The 16,879-nt window shown below is 35.9% G+C and overlaps 1 protein-coding gene and 1 pseudogene across 1 annotated transcript in view; both read right to left on the bottom strand.

The window, feature by feature from the left end:
* TYR (tyrosinase) overlaps positions 1-16,879 on the bottom strand; it is a 71,200-nt gene that overhangs the window by 29,679 nt on the left and 24,642 nt on the right. Inside the window, exon 3 of the mRNA XM_090267801.1 lies at positions 9,990-10,137. Within this exon, the coding sequence (XP_090123927.1) occupies positions 9,990-10,137 (148 nt within the window). The remainder of the gene's footprint in view (positions 1-9,989; positions 10,138-16,879) is intronic.
* LOC150018619 (telomeric repeat-binding factor 2-interacting protein 1-like) lies at positions 6,970-8,026 on the bottom strand (annotated as a pseudogene).

Raw genomic sequence — 16,879 nt, forward strand, 5'->3', positions numbered from 1 at the left:
TTTGAAAACAAACAGGGACCATTTTTAGGGTTGATCACAATCCAACAGTATGAAACAAAACCAAGAAACAGACAGATCCTCCTCTGTCATCTGTCTGATTCCTAGACCAGGCTGTAAGACATTTCTCTGGCTTCTGAGCTCACCTTCTTCCATAACCCTGGGATTTCTGCCTTTCTGAGCAAGCTTTGGCCCTGCAATCACCAGCAGACAAGCAATCTGCTGTTCATTCTTGAAGCTCCAGGGACCTGCCTTCTGCCTGGACTATTTCTGGTCTGCCAAGTTGGCAGGCACCTGGCTTGTGGGCATGTGGGTCAGGACAACCTTCTTAGCCAGATGGCCCAGGGGGTGCTTGGGGAGTAGAATGGAGGGGAAACCTCAGTGGCAAATACAGCCAGGAAGTCACTCCAAAAAATGTAATTAATCTGTAGCTGAGAGGTGAGGCAGGCTTGCATCCCAGGTATGTTTTGCTTCAGGTTTGTACCTCATCAGGATTGCCATGAACTAGAGAGACAAGCTAAAGGAGAACCAGTGAGGTGATGTCAATACCATAGAGCACTGAGAGGACAGTGAGTAAATAACAAAAGCATTATGTATACTTTAAAACGTCCATTAATATTCTACTCTTTTTACAAGAACTAGTTTACAAAAAACCTCCGCTGCCTTGCGGCATACCTCTTCAGGGGAAAGGCTAAGGGAGTAAACCCCGACAGAAAATCCGGAGCCGGAGTCCCTAAGGCGGTTTGACGTTGTAGTCAACACCGGCAACTCCTGCGGCGCACCTGAAGCCAAGCTGTATTGACTCTGTCTTTCCCTTGGATCCTTCAGCTGTGAAGAGAGGGGGGGTCTGCTGCATGGGCAACAGTAGACACTCCATATCACCCTGCCCAGGCTCTGTAGCTTCAGCTTCACTGGAGAGGACACCCCAGCATCATCGTAAGATGTCGATTCAACACGGGAGGAGACAGATACCGTGTCACTCCCGAGTCGGACTGCACAGCCATTCTTGGCGATGCAGATAGACTCTTAAGAAGCTACACCATCGTCTCTCGAGGCTCTGTAGCTTCAGCTTCACTGGAGAGGACACTCCAGCGTCATCGCAAGATGTCGATTCAACACGGGAGGAGACAGATACCGTGTCACTCCCGAGTCGGACTGCACAACCATTCTCGGCGGTGCAGATAGACTCTTAAGAAGCTATACCATCGTCTCTCGAGACGGACGGCTGCCGGGAGTTTACATATACTAACATTTCTTATGTTAAGTCTTTCTCAAAATCCTTTATGAAGCTGCATATAGAAAAGGTTAAGAACATGGATTCATATTCCAACACGTTACTTAAACTCTCTTTGCTTCAGTCCATTTGTCAGTGACATTTAACTGGTAAGATTACCGTAAGTGTTAAATGAGTCAATCCACATGATGCACTTAGCATTTGGTGTACAGTAAGCACCAATGTCAGCTGTAATTTTAGTATTTTAGTAGGTTTAACTACTGCTTATTTCCTGAAGTTTTTTTTTTCCCCCTGTACACTTCTTTGCCTTTCTTGTTTTGTTTCCTATGAATTGCATGTTTTTATTACCAAACTTCACAGGTCAAAATCCTATTCATTATTCATAAAGCTACCATTATGAGAGTGTTCCAAACAATAAAATCTAGCAACTGAATATCCATTGCAAATCCACTCAGTGCCAGGCATGGTGATAGGTGCTGCAGATGCAGGGCTTGAAAAAGACTGCTCTTGTGCTCCTTACTTCCTTGTTGCTCATTTCTTTGCTCCCACATATTCTAGCCCATCAAACCACCGTTACTGCAGAAGTTACATTTTGTTATTTACACACCTAGATTGGGAGGTGTTAGGGAAGGAGGGATAGTATTAGTGACTGCTGCATCCGCATGGCCTGACATAGCACACAACACATAAAGGACGTTTCATGTTTGTTGAATTAGTAGGTGAATGACCACAGGCATGCAGAGGTGTGCTGGCCTTTGTCCACCTGGGCCCTCCTTGAGTGATTAGGTGTCAAGGAAATGGAAGTCTTTTCAAAGACTCCTTTCTATTTCTTTAACATTTATCCACAGGGCACCATCTAGCACTGACGTTCATCTTTCCTGAGGAAGCTATATGCATAAAATCTCTTAATTTCATTGTGAAAATATCCGCTCTGCTCGGTGGGTGTCCTAGTGTTAGGTTAAGTTAAAGTTAGAACTTTTTCTCTCTTTAGCATGCCCCAAATCCAATCTTCTTAGAAAAAAAGAATAAACAAAACTCCAGCCTATTTTTTTGTTGTAGTAATTACTTCTCAACCCACTCTCCTTGCCAGAAAGTTTTTCTTTTTCTATTTTTTTCTTTTTTTATGAACTTGAGAAGAGTGTTGAGTCTCTTGTCAAGCCTTAATCTGAATATTAGAGAAAATAATTTTCACTATGAATTGGACTTATCTATTTGTCAGATACTTATCAATCACAACTAAAAGCATGATTAAGCTGTCACTAAGAAATCCACTAAAACCCTTAATTGTGCTAATGTATTCTACTGTCATTAAAAATAAACAACATTATTCAGAGTATTGTAAAGTCCATAAAGGACCTTGGAACTTTAGATCAATTCAATCGTTTTACAGATAAAAACACAAAAAGTTAAGGACTCTGAAGCCATGAACAAGATTGCACAAAAAGAACCATACAAAAACACTTCTGAATAGCTAGAAGCATACCACTAACACTTTAAAAAATAATTAAGAACTATAGAAAATATTTTCAATGTTATGACAAAAATGGACAATTAAGAAAAAGTATGACTAGCCTCAACAACTCAGTAATAAAAAGACAAATAAACCTAATATGAAGTAGCAGAGAATGTGAACAGACATTTTAGAAAAAAATATATTCTAAAACATACACAGGAAATACAGAACTCCTAATGAATACTTTCCTACTTTTCAGAGTAGCAAAGATTAATAAGGTTCATTAGACCTAGGACAGGATGACAGACACACATTTATTCTCTGTGAGAATGTAGTTGGAACAGTCATTTTTGGAATGCAATTTGGAAATATCAACAGTTTAAAATGTAATAAAGAGTGATAAACACCTTTCAAGTCCAGTGTTGAGAACTGATCTTTAGCTATATTCACAAATCAAAATTGTATACTTATATATATTGTTTAGCAAAAGAGAGAAAAACAACTAAAATGCTTTTTAAGTGATTAAGTGATTTCTAAATTATGGCATGTCTATACAATGAAGTTCTTATTTAAAACCTGTATTGATTCATTTTAATATAGCAATTATAAACACATTGAATGTCAATATCATCTTAATATTACAATAAAAGCTGTGCTGACCATGTGGAGCCCCTAAAAATTCCTTAAAGTGTCAGTTTGTTTCAAAATATGAAAGACCTAATGAAGGACAAAGTTTTGGAAAGCAAATTTTATTTGACCTGATTTATAATATCTAAGTTTTAAAAAAGTTGTAAAATTTATAAAATACCATAGCAAATTGTCTAAATTTTGATGGCCTTATTTCCTTGGATTATTGCTTCTGAGCTTTGCCTACAATATAAAGGATTGTTTTTTAATTTATAAATAGCAGAGATTCTGTGTCTAACCAGAATAATTCTTTGTATTTTATGTCAACTTTATTATATTCTTTGCTATTTAAGAAAGAAAAGAAGGAGTCATCAGTTTCCTCACTACCCATTTTATATTTCTATTTATCAGAGTCCTGATGGTGCTTTGCCTGATATTTGGTAAGAACAGAATAGTGTTTATCAGTCATTTCAGTTCTTTAAAATGTTGAGTAGGTCATAGCCTTACTTCTGGTTTGTTTGTTTGTTTTTTAGAGAAGCTTTGGGTTTACAACAAAATTGAGAGGAAGGTATAGAGATTTTCCTTATAATCCCCTGTCCCCACCCATTATCAACATTTACCACCACAGCGGTACATTGTTACAACCGATGAACCTACATGACATATCATATTCACTCAAAGTCCATAGTTTACATTAGGGCTCACTCTTGGTGTTGTACATTCTAGGGTTTGGACAAATACATAATGACATACACCCACCATTATAGTATCATACAGAGTATTCTCAGTACCCTAAAAATCCTCTGTGCTCTCCCTATTTGTCTCCCCGTACCCCCACCCTTGGCAAACACTGATCATTGTACACTCCACAGTTTTGTCTTCTTCAGGATGTCATACAGTTGGGATCATAGAGTATATAAACTTTTCAGATTTGTTCTCTTACTTAATAATATACATTTAAGTTTCCTCCATGTCTTTTCATGGCTTGATAGGCCATTTCTTTTTATTGCTGGATAATACTCCATTTCTAAAGGTTCCACAGTTTATTTTCTTCTTCTTCGGCAGCCGTCCGTCTCGAGAGACGATGGTGTAGCTTCTTAAGAGTCTATCTGCACCGCCGAGAATGGTTGTGCAGTCCGACTCGGGAGTGACACGGTATCTGTCTCCTCCCGTGTTGAATCGACATCTTGCGATGACGCTGGAGTGTCCTCTCCAGTGAAGCTGAAGCTACAGAGCCTGGGCAGGGTGATATGGAGGGTCTGCTGTTGCCCATGCAGCAGACCCCCCCTCTCTTCGCAGCTGAAGGGCCCAAGGGAAAGACGGAGTCAACACAGCTTGGCTTCAGGTGCGCCGCAGGAGTTGCCGGTGTTGACTACAACGTCAAACCGCCTTAGGGACTCCGGCTCCGGATTTTCTGTCGGGGTTTACTCCCTTAGCCTTTCCCCTGAAGAGGTATGCCGCAAGGCAGCGGAGGTTTTTTGGAGTCAGAGTTTTCCTTCTCTGATGTGCCCTGACTGGAAGATCGAACCAGCGACACTTAGCTCGCAGGCCGACGCTCAATCCACTGAGCCAAACCAGCCAGGGTCCACAGTTTATTTATCCATTCACATATTGAAGGACATTTTGCTTGCCTCCAAGTTTTGGCAATTGTAAAGTTGCTATAAACATTTATGTATGGGATTTTTTGTGGCTATACATTTTTAGCTCTTTTGGGTAAATTCCCAGGAACATGATTATTGGATCACATAGGGGCAAATTTAGTTTTGTAAGAAGGTGCCATACTGTTTTCTAAGCTAGCTGTATTATTTTATATTCCTATCAGTAATGAATGAGATTCCTGTTGCTACACATCCTTACCAGCATTTGGTGTTATCAGGGTTCCAGATTTTGAGCATTTTAATAGATCTGTAGTGGTATCTTGTTGTTTTAATTCAATTTATAAAGGGATATGATAATATATGATGTGGAGTATATTTTCATATGCTCATTTTGCAATTGTGCATCTTCTTTGGTGAGGTCTCTGTTAAGGATTTTGACATTTTTAAATCTGGTTTATTTTCTTATTGTTGAGTTTTAAGAGTTCTTTGTATATTTTGGTTAACAATTCTTTATCAGGTGTGTATTTTACAAATATTTTATCCCAGTCTGTGGCTTGTCTTATCATTATCTTGACATACAATGGAATTCTATAAAGGTTTTACAAGGAAAAAGATTGATTTGCATGTACTGATGTGGAAATATATCTAAGATAAATTATTAAATAGGAAAAAAACATACAAAATCATGTGCAGATACAATTCTCTACTGTATACAAGATAAATATTATGCTTTTTTTCCCCTGGAAACAAGAATAGAATGGTGAAGTGAGACATCTTATTTTGTAAATTTGATCCTTTCTATACTTACCCAATTTTTTTCTAGGTTGTAGAATATGTTTTAGGCAATTTTCCCAATTTGCTCTTTTATATAATTTTCTAAATTAAAATAAACCCAAAACTATATTTTATTTATTTATTTATTTGTTTTTGGAGACTCAAATACAAAGTTTTATTTATTTTCATAATGAAAGCAACACAACAAAGAGGATTTAACCCACAAATTTTAAAATCTAACACAGCCTTAGCACGAAATAATCCTTAATAAATAAAAACACATTACTAGTAATGAAGTATGACTATGCTTGAGACTCTCTAGGGTTTTGTCTCTATTTTACACGAAACTGGTGGGTGAAGAAATACGTGTTAGATATTGACTGACAACTAGTGGAAGAAAAGAAGAGCCAAGGAGCAGGGTCCCCAAATATTAAGTTAGCAAAGGGAACATGGGCTTTTCAGTGCAGTTTAGAAATCAGAGCTCACTGGAGAATGCAAGGGTTTGAGATAGTCCATGTTCAGGGCATTGTAATGAAATTTTTTCATATTTCTATATTTTGGATTTGGAATCCATCACAATCTAGAGGAGCTTCTGCCAGAGGAGAGGAGGCTCTTTATTCACACTGCCTGAAAAGATCTGTCTCTTAATTTTTCTCCTTTGACTTGGTCACTAGCTCCTATCATCAATATAATAAAGGTCCAATTCCCACCCCCCACCTCCACGAAAAAAATTACTACTGTGTAGACCAGTGATTTTCAACTGGTGTGCTGCAAAAATTTTAAAACATGCAATACCTGACTGTTCAGACAGGGGCACTGACCTCTTTTCCCTTAGTTGTCAAATTAAAAAATGACAACAGCCAACACAACAATAGCTGTCTGGTGTGACTGAATCAAAAGTATACTGTACCTGTATTTTTTGTCATATCAGCCAAAACTATATTTTTTGGTGTGCCATAGAATTTTAATAATTAGTTTATGTGTGCTATGAGATGAAAAAGGTTGAAAACCACTGATGTAGACAAAGGTATCTCTGAGAGATCTTTTCCTTGCATAAGCACACTGACGTTGCCAGGGACAGTTCTAAATATATCCAATACCTTTTATTTTTGTCCTTCTACACACCTCTGGTTGGCTAAAAAATCTAGAACTCACAGATCATTGATCAGAAAACAGGTGTCCAATATAAGAATCTCTAAATTTTAATGGTCACAATTTTTTTTACCACTTCATCTGCCACACCTTTTAATATGCCATACCTTTTTTCTTTCTCATTACCTTCTCGATTATTTCTTTTGGAAATCAGTCATCTGAGCTACATTCTGAGCAGCAAATTTTTTGACCAATGCATCTCAAGCATTCTCATTATATTTTTACACATGTAAGTCATCCTGTTGGGTCCAAATGGCATCCCATCAGCCCTCTGACCAGACTCAAAAAAGAGGTAGTAGCCTCCAGCTTACCACTATTTTTTTAAAAAGTTTTATTTATTTATTTTTTGAGAGAGGACATGGGAGGGAGAAAGGGAGAGAAACATCAATGTAATTGATGTTTCGGATGGGTTGCCTCTCACATGCCCCCAATGGGGAACCTGGCCTGCATCCCAGGCATATGCCCTGACTCAGAATCGAACCAGTGACCTTACCAGTTTGCAGGCTGGTGTTTAGTTCATTGAGCCACACCAGCCAGGGCTCACCATTGTTTAAAAAAAAGACTTATGTAATTGATGACAGGTCCAAGTTTAACTTTTTTATTAATTGCGGGATAACCTAAACAACACATTGCCTACGAGTGGCGAGAATTCTCGTAATTTCTAAAAGGTATTTAAATACCCCGGTACGCAATGTGTTATGGGCAGCTGGTGGACAGACTTTTTCATCTTCTTTCTCAGGTGTGGGTGGATCATCATCACACATTATTATGTGTATTTCAAAATCAGGCCTCCCCTGTACCACAACATCCTCAAAAGTCCCTGGTGGCTTCTACACGCACCTTTTGGACAGTTTCTTCATTCTCCTTGACCTCTTCCTTTCCAAATTCTTCCCCAGGCAAGGCTGGAGTTGTCTTATTCTATAGGGCCCCACTATCAGCAGCCTCTGGTCTTCTTCTGCTTTCGCTAGAGTTTCTGGGAAGACGGCTCCCTGGGGGTGTCCCCCAACAGGTAGTTATTTTCCTGGCCCCACAGTGCTTGATAGCAGTCCTTCAGGGATTGCCAGGAGTGCTTATGTAGCTGGTTGAGCTAAAGTCACCCAGGTCTATTAAGATAGGTTTGGCCAAGAATTCTGGGAGGGCAGAATTCCCTCTTTCAAAGGTGGCAGAGTGGCATCTAAAAGCCACCTGCATAATGGCTTTATCTCTGTTAATCAAACATGCCTCCAGATATTGAATTCAATTATAACATTTTTTTAAAACATATATATTTGGAGGGCTAGCTAAAGCTCAACTTTTTTCTCTTATCTGGTATATAAATATGAGATTTTGTAGTTTGGCAGGGGTCAACATTTTTTTTTTTTTTTTTGGTAAGGCGACAAAACTAAATATTTTTAATTTTGTGGACCATTTGGTCTTGGTCACAACTATTCAACTATGCCATTGTAGCATAAAAGCATCCATAGACAATATATTAATAAATAATCATGGCTGTGTGCCAATAAAACCTTATTTACAAAGAAGGTCAATGATAGATTTGACCTATAAACCATAGTTTGAGATTTCTTGCTTAGGACATCAAGGTGTCTAGTAAGTCTAGTATTCTTTCAAGTTCATGAGGTAACACTCAAGATCAAAAATGCTAAAAACTCACAAGGACAGTACAATATTTAAAAAATGACTCAGTAAAAAAAGTCCAATCTGTCTTTTCTGGTAAGATGTTTATCCAGCCTTCTTCCCCTCCTTTATATATGGGTTTAGGTGGTTATAGTATTCTATTGCTATAATAATTTTAGTGTTTATACACTTTCTTAAAAACTGTTTTCTGGCCCTGGCTATGTGGCTCAGTTGGTTGGGAGTCATCCCGCAAAGCAAAAGGTCACAAGTTTGATTCCCAGTCAGGGCACATGCCTGGATTGCAGGCTCAGTCCCCAGTTGGGGCATGTTCAAGAGGCAACTGATTGATGTTTCTCTTCCTCTCTTTCTCCCTTCCTTCCCCTCTGCCTAAAAATCAATAAATAAAAATCTAAAAAAAAGTTTCCTGAATAAAACTTGACTTGTAATATTAATTAATTCCTGTAATATTAGAGTTTCCGTGAAGGCAATAAAAATCTTTCTAATAATCCTCCAGTCTACTAGTTACTTTCTTATTTAATATTATGCCTATGTTTCTGGGGACATGACTGAAGTGGAAATGGTGATGAGTAAAACATTTAGTCGTCAGTTTTAGTTTCCTTATCTTTGCAAGAGAAAAAAAATAGAACCTGTTATATTAACCAAAGAGGATGACACTATTATCTTAACGGTAGGTATAAATCTGTGCCCTTTATTCATTAGCTGTTGTGAGAAAATTACCTTAGAAGGAACAGAAAAAGAACCCTACATTTGTTTGCCATTATTTGATGCTTTATTTTCTTCTCTCCTCTTGAATACCAGAAACAGACAGCTGACCATCCTCCATACACTTTCTTTTCTGCTATCATAGATGAAGAGAGCTCCAGAAGAATTAAATCACTTTAAATACGATGGTTGGGCCATAGTGCATCCTGTCTAGAGAACTGCTCATTTAATTCTCAGGTCAATCACTGAGGTCAAAGATTATATCTGCTTATATGTGAGGGTCTGATGTTGGAAAAGAAGAAATAACAATACAATACCAGAAAGAGAGAGAGAAATATATATATATATATGAGATATAGCAGATTAGTGCCCTGTCCAGATGGTGTTAGATAGCCTGACACCAACTCTTATGTGCCCACCTTCCTGACTTTACAAGCTTTACTCCTAAACACTGTAGCCAATGGCTATTTAATATGGGAGTCCAAAAAGTCAGTTCTTTTGTCTTAAGGCGAGACAAACTGAGGTGTACTTTATATTATACCAAGATCTGGCCAAGTCTGGGATTTCAACTGAAATTGTACTCTTATTTGGCTTCTTTCTTTTTCTTACCTGCTTTACTCATTCTCTCTCTGGTTTCTCTATTAAAAAACACTTTAATAAAACCTTTACATTCAAATCCTTAGTTTAAGTTCTGTTTCTGAGAGAATCTGATCTCAGACATTAGATCACCACAGTTTCTTAGTTTTTATGTAATAGCTAAAGTTACACTGCATTTAACACCAATATGCACATAATTTATAAAGAAGTGTCTACCAACCTGTCAACAAATGCATGGTGAAGAAGGAAAATGGGATCGTTGGCAGATCCTTGTACCTGAGACATTGTTCCATTCATATATATGTGCAAGGCATTGTGCATAGTGCTTTGAGAGGCATCTGCTATCCCAGTAAGTGGACTAGCAAATCCTGTTAGTAAAAAAAATATTGAAAATAATATTAGTTTACCTTAATGATTGAAAATCTAAGTGATTATTTCATTTGGGTTACAATAACATGTGAAAGCCTAATTCAAAGTCATAAAATGAATAATAAAATTCATTCTGTACTGCAACTTTCTAAATTCTGAATACCCAGTGAGTATTTAATAAATCTTTCTGGAATTGAATGGTATGAATCTGGGTACAATGAATTGATTAATCACATAAATTAGGTTGAACCAATTTGTGCTCCCTTCTGTTGCTTCCGTCTATTATTCCTCCTTTAGATACTCAAAAGTAGTTAACCTTTTTTAATAATAATCAGCATAGTTATTCTCACTTCATTCCAGTCTGTAACAACACTTCGAACATATCTTTCTAGCCTATTGTGTGTCTTTTTGCTTTCTAGTTCCAGTGGTTACTTTTAACTTTGGTTTCCGGTTCCAGAGATATGCATTGTCAACAGTCTGGGGTCTAGGGGTGGGGGGTGGGGTCGGCATCAGGTGAGAGTGAGGTTGATTTTGTAAAACGTTGATTTCAGAGTTCATCAGAACGCCATTAAATTGTTCCATTCATTGCATCAGGAATATTAATAGTGGGAACAATAGTTATAATAAGAGCTATTATTTTCTGAATGTTAATTGAGCTAAATGCTTTTTTGGTGACATATGTCCTCTAATCCATAGCAACTCTGTCAACTAGAAGTTATTATTCCCATTGTAAATTAGAGACAACTGAGGCTCAGAGAAGTTCTGAGTTTTATACTCTAAAATTTTATGGTTTTTTTTTTTTCACTTAGTTTCATGTTTTTATTCTATTTTCCCAGATAATTTATGCCTAAATATTGTATAAGTTATACTTGAAAATTAAAAAAAGACAAAAAACTGTTACATCAGCCTATCTTACTTTTATGGAACAAAAGTAGGTATAAAAATTTAAACTTGTAAAAAATATGTGACCATTAATGTAATCTTCTGGGTTATTATCATTAAACAATTTAGTTATTATATATTTTTTAAATGTTTGTATTTTTCAAATACCATTGACATACAATATTATATTAGTTTCAGGTGTACAACATAGTAATTAGTAATTTATATAACTTAACCCAATTAGTCTTGTACATAGCTGACATTATACATAGTTATTACAATATTATTTATTGTATTTCCTATGCTGTACTTTACCTTCACATACCTGTTTTTATAACTGGTAATTTGTACACCTAAAATAATTATTAGACCCTTGTTGGGTAGCTCAGTTGGTTAGAGAATCATCCCTATAAGCCAAAATTTCAGGTTTGATCACTGGTGAGGGCACATAAAAGAATCAACAAGTGAATGCATAAATAAATGGAACAACAAATCAATGGCTCTATCTCTCTGTCTCTGTCTCTCTCAAATCAATAAATAAAACAATTATTAAACATAAAAATTAAAATTTTATTTCTTAATAATATCGATGAAAGATTGTTAATTAAAATTTGGAGATTAATGAATGAAAGAATAAAGTTTAACATAAATTCTATTCTAACTTTTTAAAAATAAATTTAAGTCCTAAGAAAACTTTGTTTTCATAAATAACTCGGTTAGAATGAAAATATTTTTATATTAATTTCACTTCATTATTTGAACTCCTTTTTAGTTATATAGGCCAAAAATGACATACTGACCCAGGATCTAAATAATCTGATCCATCAGCTGACAGCTCAATCAAGAATTATTTAATGAAAGCAATCTTATACATTAGAAATTTATTTACAAATCGCTTGACCTGTAATATTTTTGATACATAGTTATTAAAGTCATTCCCTTCTGCAACACTGCCACACTACTTTGAATTCTCCACTTGTTTTGCACCTTGTAAGTTTTTACCCTTTCTGGGAAAGTGCTGTGTTGAGAATGGGTTCAAGACGGAGTGAAAGGTATGCCTTTCTTCTGAAAAGTCAGGAAAGGGAGACTGTGAAAGTGGAGCTGGTAAAGGAGCACCTTCAGGAGTCTTCTCAGATTCACTGCAGGAAAGTATACTTGGGAGGAGAACCTGGAAATAAATTTCGTTAAGGCTCTCTATGCCATGTGCCCTTTAGAGTATCTGAGTGAACCTGTGTGTCTATCCAAGTATGAAGATACTGCTGTACAGGAAGGACTTTTAGAGCTAATTATGCCATGATTTCATCTACAGAAAGTATGATCATTGTCAAGTTAGTTATTTTCTTTGAGCCTTGGTTTCTTTATTGGTAGGAGAGAATAATTAATGCCCAGCTCTATAATTTTGATGAGGATTAATTTTGATAGCATGTGTGAAGCCTCTACTATAGAATCTGGTATAAAATGGATTCTTCCTCAGTAGAAGCTATTACTTTATAAGTTCATTTAATTTGATAAGTGTGTGCCTATCATGAGCGCTACTAACCAAGACCAGCAGAAAAGCCTATTTTTGTCACAACTCATCACTGTCAGGACTCATACCAGCAACAGACACTTCTTCCCTTCCTGAACTTCATTGCTCTACAGAACCCTGCTTGTTGCTTGCTGTCATTCAACATTAGGTGCTTCTGGATGATCTTAGGAAGCAGGATTGCCATTCTAAAAGTGTTTTCAGCAAGCCTAGTGTTTCTTTGCACACTTCTTTTGCTAACTTACCAGGTGCTGTGTTTAGGAAAGCCTCTAATGTTATTTAAGAGGGGCATATGAATAAGAAGTAGATGGAATTTGTCAGAATATATTGTGATATATACTCAGAAATAGTACAGAGATAGAGGCTAAACAAATGTCCAGCCTCCCTTTGATAGATTACGAGATTGTTAATACAGACAACCTGATTATATTAACAACTTTAAATGAACTATGTATATCTTGCCTCTTCAAAGAGATTGGAAATGCCTCAGGAATAGGGACCAAATTCTTTGCTTTGATTTTCCACAGTAAAAAACAGAACCTTGCACATCTTTGTGTTTTAAAAAAACCCAAACCTAAAATACTCATTAATCCTTCACTTGCACAGTCCTGTAGCGATTAGGAATAGGAACGATACATATATCTGCATAAAATCTATAAGGGGCCTTCAAAGTGGCCTCTGATACTTCAGTGACAAAACAGAGAAAACGTCATAGATGTGGGTAATATAAAAATGTGAATAAACTATTTTCTATTTTACTTTATTACACTTATTTTTTGGATTATAAATCCCCTTGGAAAAATAGGAAACGATTACACCAATATCAGTAGTTTCTGTTGCTGAAAGTTTATTATTTTTTAGAGGAGCAGGCCAAAAAGGAGATTTCAGATATCAAGTATTATATGTAATGAAAATTCATACAACAAGCTTTTCAAATATCTTTAATATATGTGATCTCATTTGAATCCCAGGACTATTTGTGATATAAATATTATCATTGTCCAAGTTTTTCAGATGAGAAAACTTAAGTTTACAGAAGTTAAATAACACATCTGAATTCAAGCTAGTGGTGATTGCAGGGGGCAGGTAGGGTGGTAGAGGTGGAAGTGGGTATACAGGTGATAAATGGTAATGGAAAAATACAATAGAAGTGAACTATTAAATTCAATAAATAAATAAATTTAAGCTAGTAATTGAGGGAGTCAAAGAATTGAATATAGCTCTGATTGTTTTCAAACCCTGTGCTTTTTTCCTGTATGCTAGACTTGGATTGTATCTGTACTGACCTGCTGACACACCTTAGAAGCCTTTTTCCTATGTACTATGAAATGAATTTATTGACTTGCTATTTTCATCCATTAACTGCGAAGTGCAGAACGTGTTATTACCTCACTCTTGTCCAGGGATTCCCCAGGGGTAGAAAGTCTAATAAGCCAGCAGGGACCTTGTTAGCAGTCACAGATGCCAAAATGGCTAGAAGTTCTTTGTGAAGGACAGTGACAATTGCCCAAATTACTCTGTGATATGCCTTTAAATCTGTATGCTACATTCCCATGGGAAATTAATAAACAGTTTCAGGCTGGTGATAACAATAGGAAACTGCAACTTGTCAATCTGTCTATTCCTTCTTCATTTCTTTCCCAATAGTACTCTGAGAGTGTTTGTTTGTTTGTTTCATTTTGCTGCCTATCTCTGGTCCCTGGAGATTCGAGTTAATTGCATAAAGTGGGGCTCAGGCATTTGGAGTTTTAAAAACACCACAGGTGATTTTAATGAGCAACCAGTGTTGAAATTCACAGATTTAGGCTAAATTGCTCTCCCTTTTCTAAACTTGAACTTACATTTTAAAAACTTTATTGAATATATTATTTATCTGAATTTATTATTTCCTTCACTTGAAATTTTTTCCTATATTCTGACAATCTAAAAATGCTTCTGCCTTTGAAATCACACATCACTCACTTCTGTGTTTATATTGATAACTGTTTCAATATGGACCCTTGAAAATAATGTTTAAAAAATTAAGCAACTACTAAGTGGCAGGCACTAGGTGGACATTTTCATACATCATCTTATTTAATTCAGTGTACTCCTTTCTAGGAAGCTGGGTTATAGATGTACTTTATCTTGCCTGTTGGATTTTGAAATGTGAAAAAGTATGTTGTTAAATCTTCAGAACACAGTAATTTAATTTAGTTGATTTAGCCTTATTTTAAGTGAATCTCTAACCAATTTTAATATTTCGTAGAGCTTCAGAGATTTAACTGGAGGAAAAAAAGGGAAAAAGAAGATAGAAAAATATATATTAGTGCATGTGAAGATTGAAGAAAAGTGACTGTTAGACCCACTGGCTATATTCGCCCTAATTTACTCTCCTAATGTACTACTTAATTCAGACACTGTGATGTGCATTGTCTTACAAGTTTACACATGATAATTTTAGGAGGTTCTATTTGGTGGATGAGTACTTTATAAAGACTTGTATTTTAAACTAATTGCAGCAGAAATATAATATTGTAGATCAAAACGGATTCTGGATCTAAGCAAGTCTTAGGTATAATAGAAGCATTAACTTTTAATCCAATTCAAGATTTCTCAAATAAAGTACTAGCCCTACAGCCATAAATGTAATAAATTAACATTTATATTTATAAGAACATACTTTTAATTTGACTTAGGAAATTTTCTCATCAATGGAAACAGAACAATGAAGTAAATATAATGGTGGGTGATTGTTCCTTGCCATATAATTACATATTAAATGGTATTTAACATCAGAGATGCTCCACAAATTCTGTGGTCATCAAAGGTATGGTCCTAGAACCAGAAATACGACCTATAACTTGTTAGAAATGCAAATACTCTAACCCTACTAGAAAACTACTGAATCAGAAAGTCATTGGAATTCACCATTTGCATTAACAAGTCATCCACTGCCTTATTTATCTTTATTTTTTTGCAAAGAACATTGAATCAGTCCTAATGAGTCATAGTCTTCTCCATAAAGTCTATAAAGGAGGTCAACAGAACTATTTCATGTGTTATCGCTTTAAATTGTTTATTATTTTAAACAGATAAATTTCTCCTCTTTGTAACCTCAGTGTTTGTGTGTGTGTGTGCACATGTCTAATCTTTTGCTTTACATGATTATATCATCCAGTAGTGTTTTTTCAACATTTCATAGATCTTATTTCCAGTTTATAAACACATCTGTAGAATTATCTTAAACATGAAGAATAATGGTCAATTTAGTCACTTAAAATTTGTCTGAAACTTGCTTTTAGGTAAATTTTGTAATGGCTTTCTATAGTCTTTGTGTGTTTGGAAAGACTTGGGACCACTGAACCACACAGCAGAATAATTTAGTTCACTAAGTTGCACAGACTGAAATAAGCAAAGATCTTTATAGACAAAAGTATTATTTAAGCTGTATTCTCTGCCTGCTCTTATGACTGAATAGATAGTACTTGGTGTTTTGTTGTTTTTTTTTTTTTTTTTTTTTTTTTTGGTATATTTCATTGGGTATGCTAAAACATTAATAATATATTAATACTAACTATTTTTTGAAACAAAGGTAGGGTAACTAACCATCCTAGTCTCTGCCCCTAGACTGTTCTAGTCTTAGCACTAACAGTCCTATGTCCTAGGTAGGCTAGTTTCATAAGCATGCAGCTGATTGTTACCCAGAACTGTCCATGCTTGGTTTAATGCTCTCTGCTGTTGTTATCTTGAAATTCTTAATAATTTTCAAACAAGGTGTCCAATGTTTTCATTTACGTTGGGTCCTACAAATTGTGTAGCTTGGCTTGGTCCTTGGAAAGACCATATTAGTCCCCTGCAAACAGATAGTTGCCTTGCAAAGGTTCTATGTAACAACCCTTCATTGGCTTGATTTGATAGGCCCTTTCTATAATATCCAAGTCAATTAAATCATTTAAATATCCTACTATCTCACTTATATCTTTGCTTTTTAATTAGGCAAGATCATTTAATGATATTTTAATATGCAGTCACAGATTTCATATCTATAATTTTCCCTAATGAATATTAGAACATACTTGCATTACATGTTATAGTTCATAAAACACTTTCAAGCACGTTTTCACATTACACATTCCCAGTAGTGTACTAACAAGAGATTAATAACTAAATCTCAGAGAAGTGAGGGGACTATGGAGAATCTTTGAGTCATAGCAACTGTCAATTTCCATGGTATAAATATTTCATGATTGTGAACTTCAAAGTATCCACTTAATGCCATTGAGAAAAGAGTTTGGGGAAGATGCTATCAGTTCTCACAGCAGATGTGTCAGCCCAGCACACCACTGGATGTT

The sequence above is a fragment of the Furipterus horrens genome, unplaced genomic scaffold, assembly GCF_987537825.1.
Source record: "Furipterus horrens unplaced genomic scaffold, mFurHor1.1.pri manual_scaffold_2, whole genome shotgun sequence".
NCBI classification, from domain to species: domain Eukaryota; kingdom Metazoa; phylum Chordata; class Mammalia; order Chiroptera; family Furipteridae; genus Furipterus; species Furipterus horrens.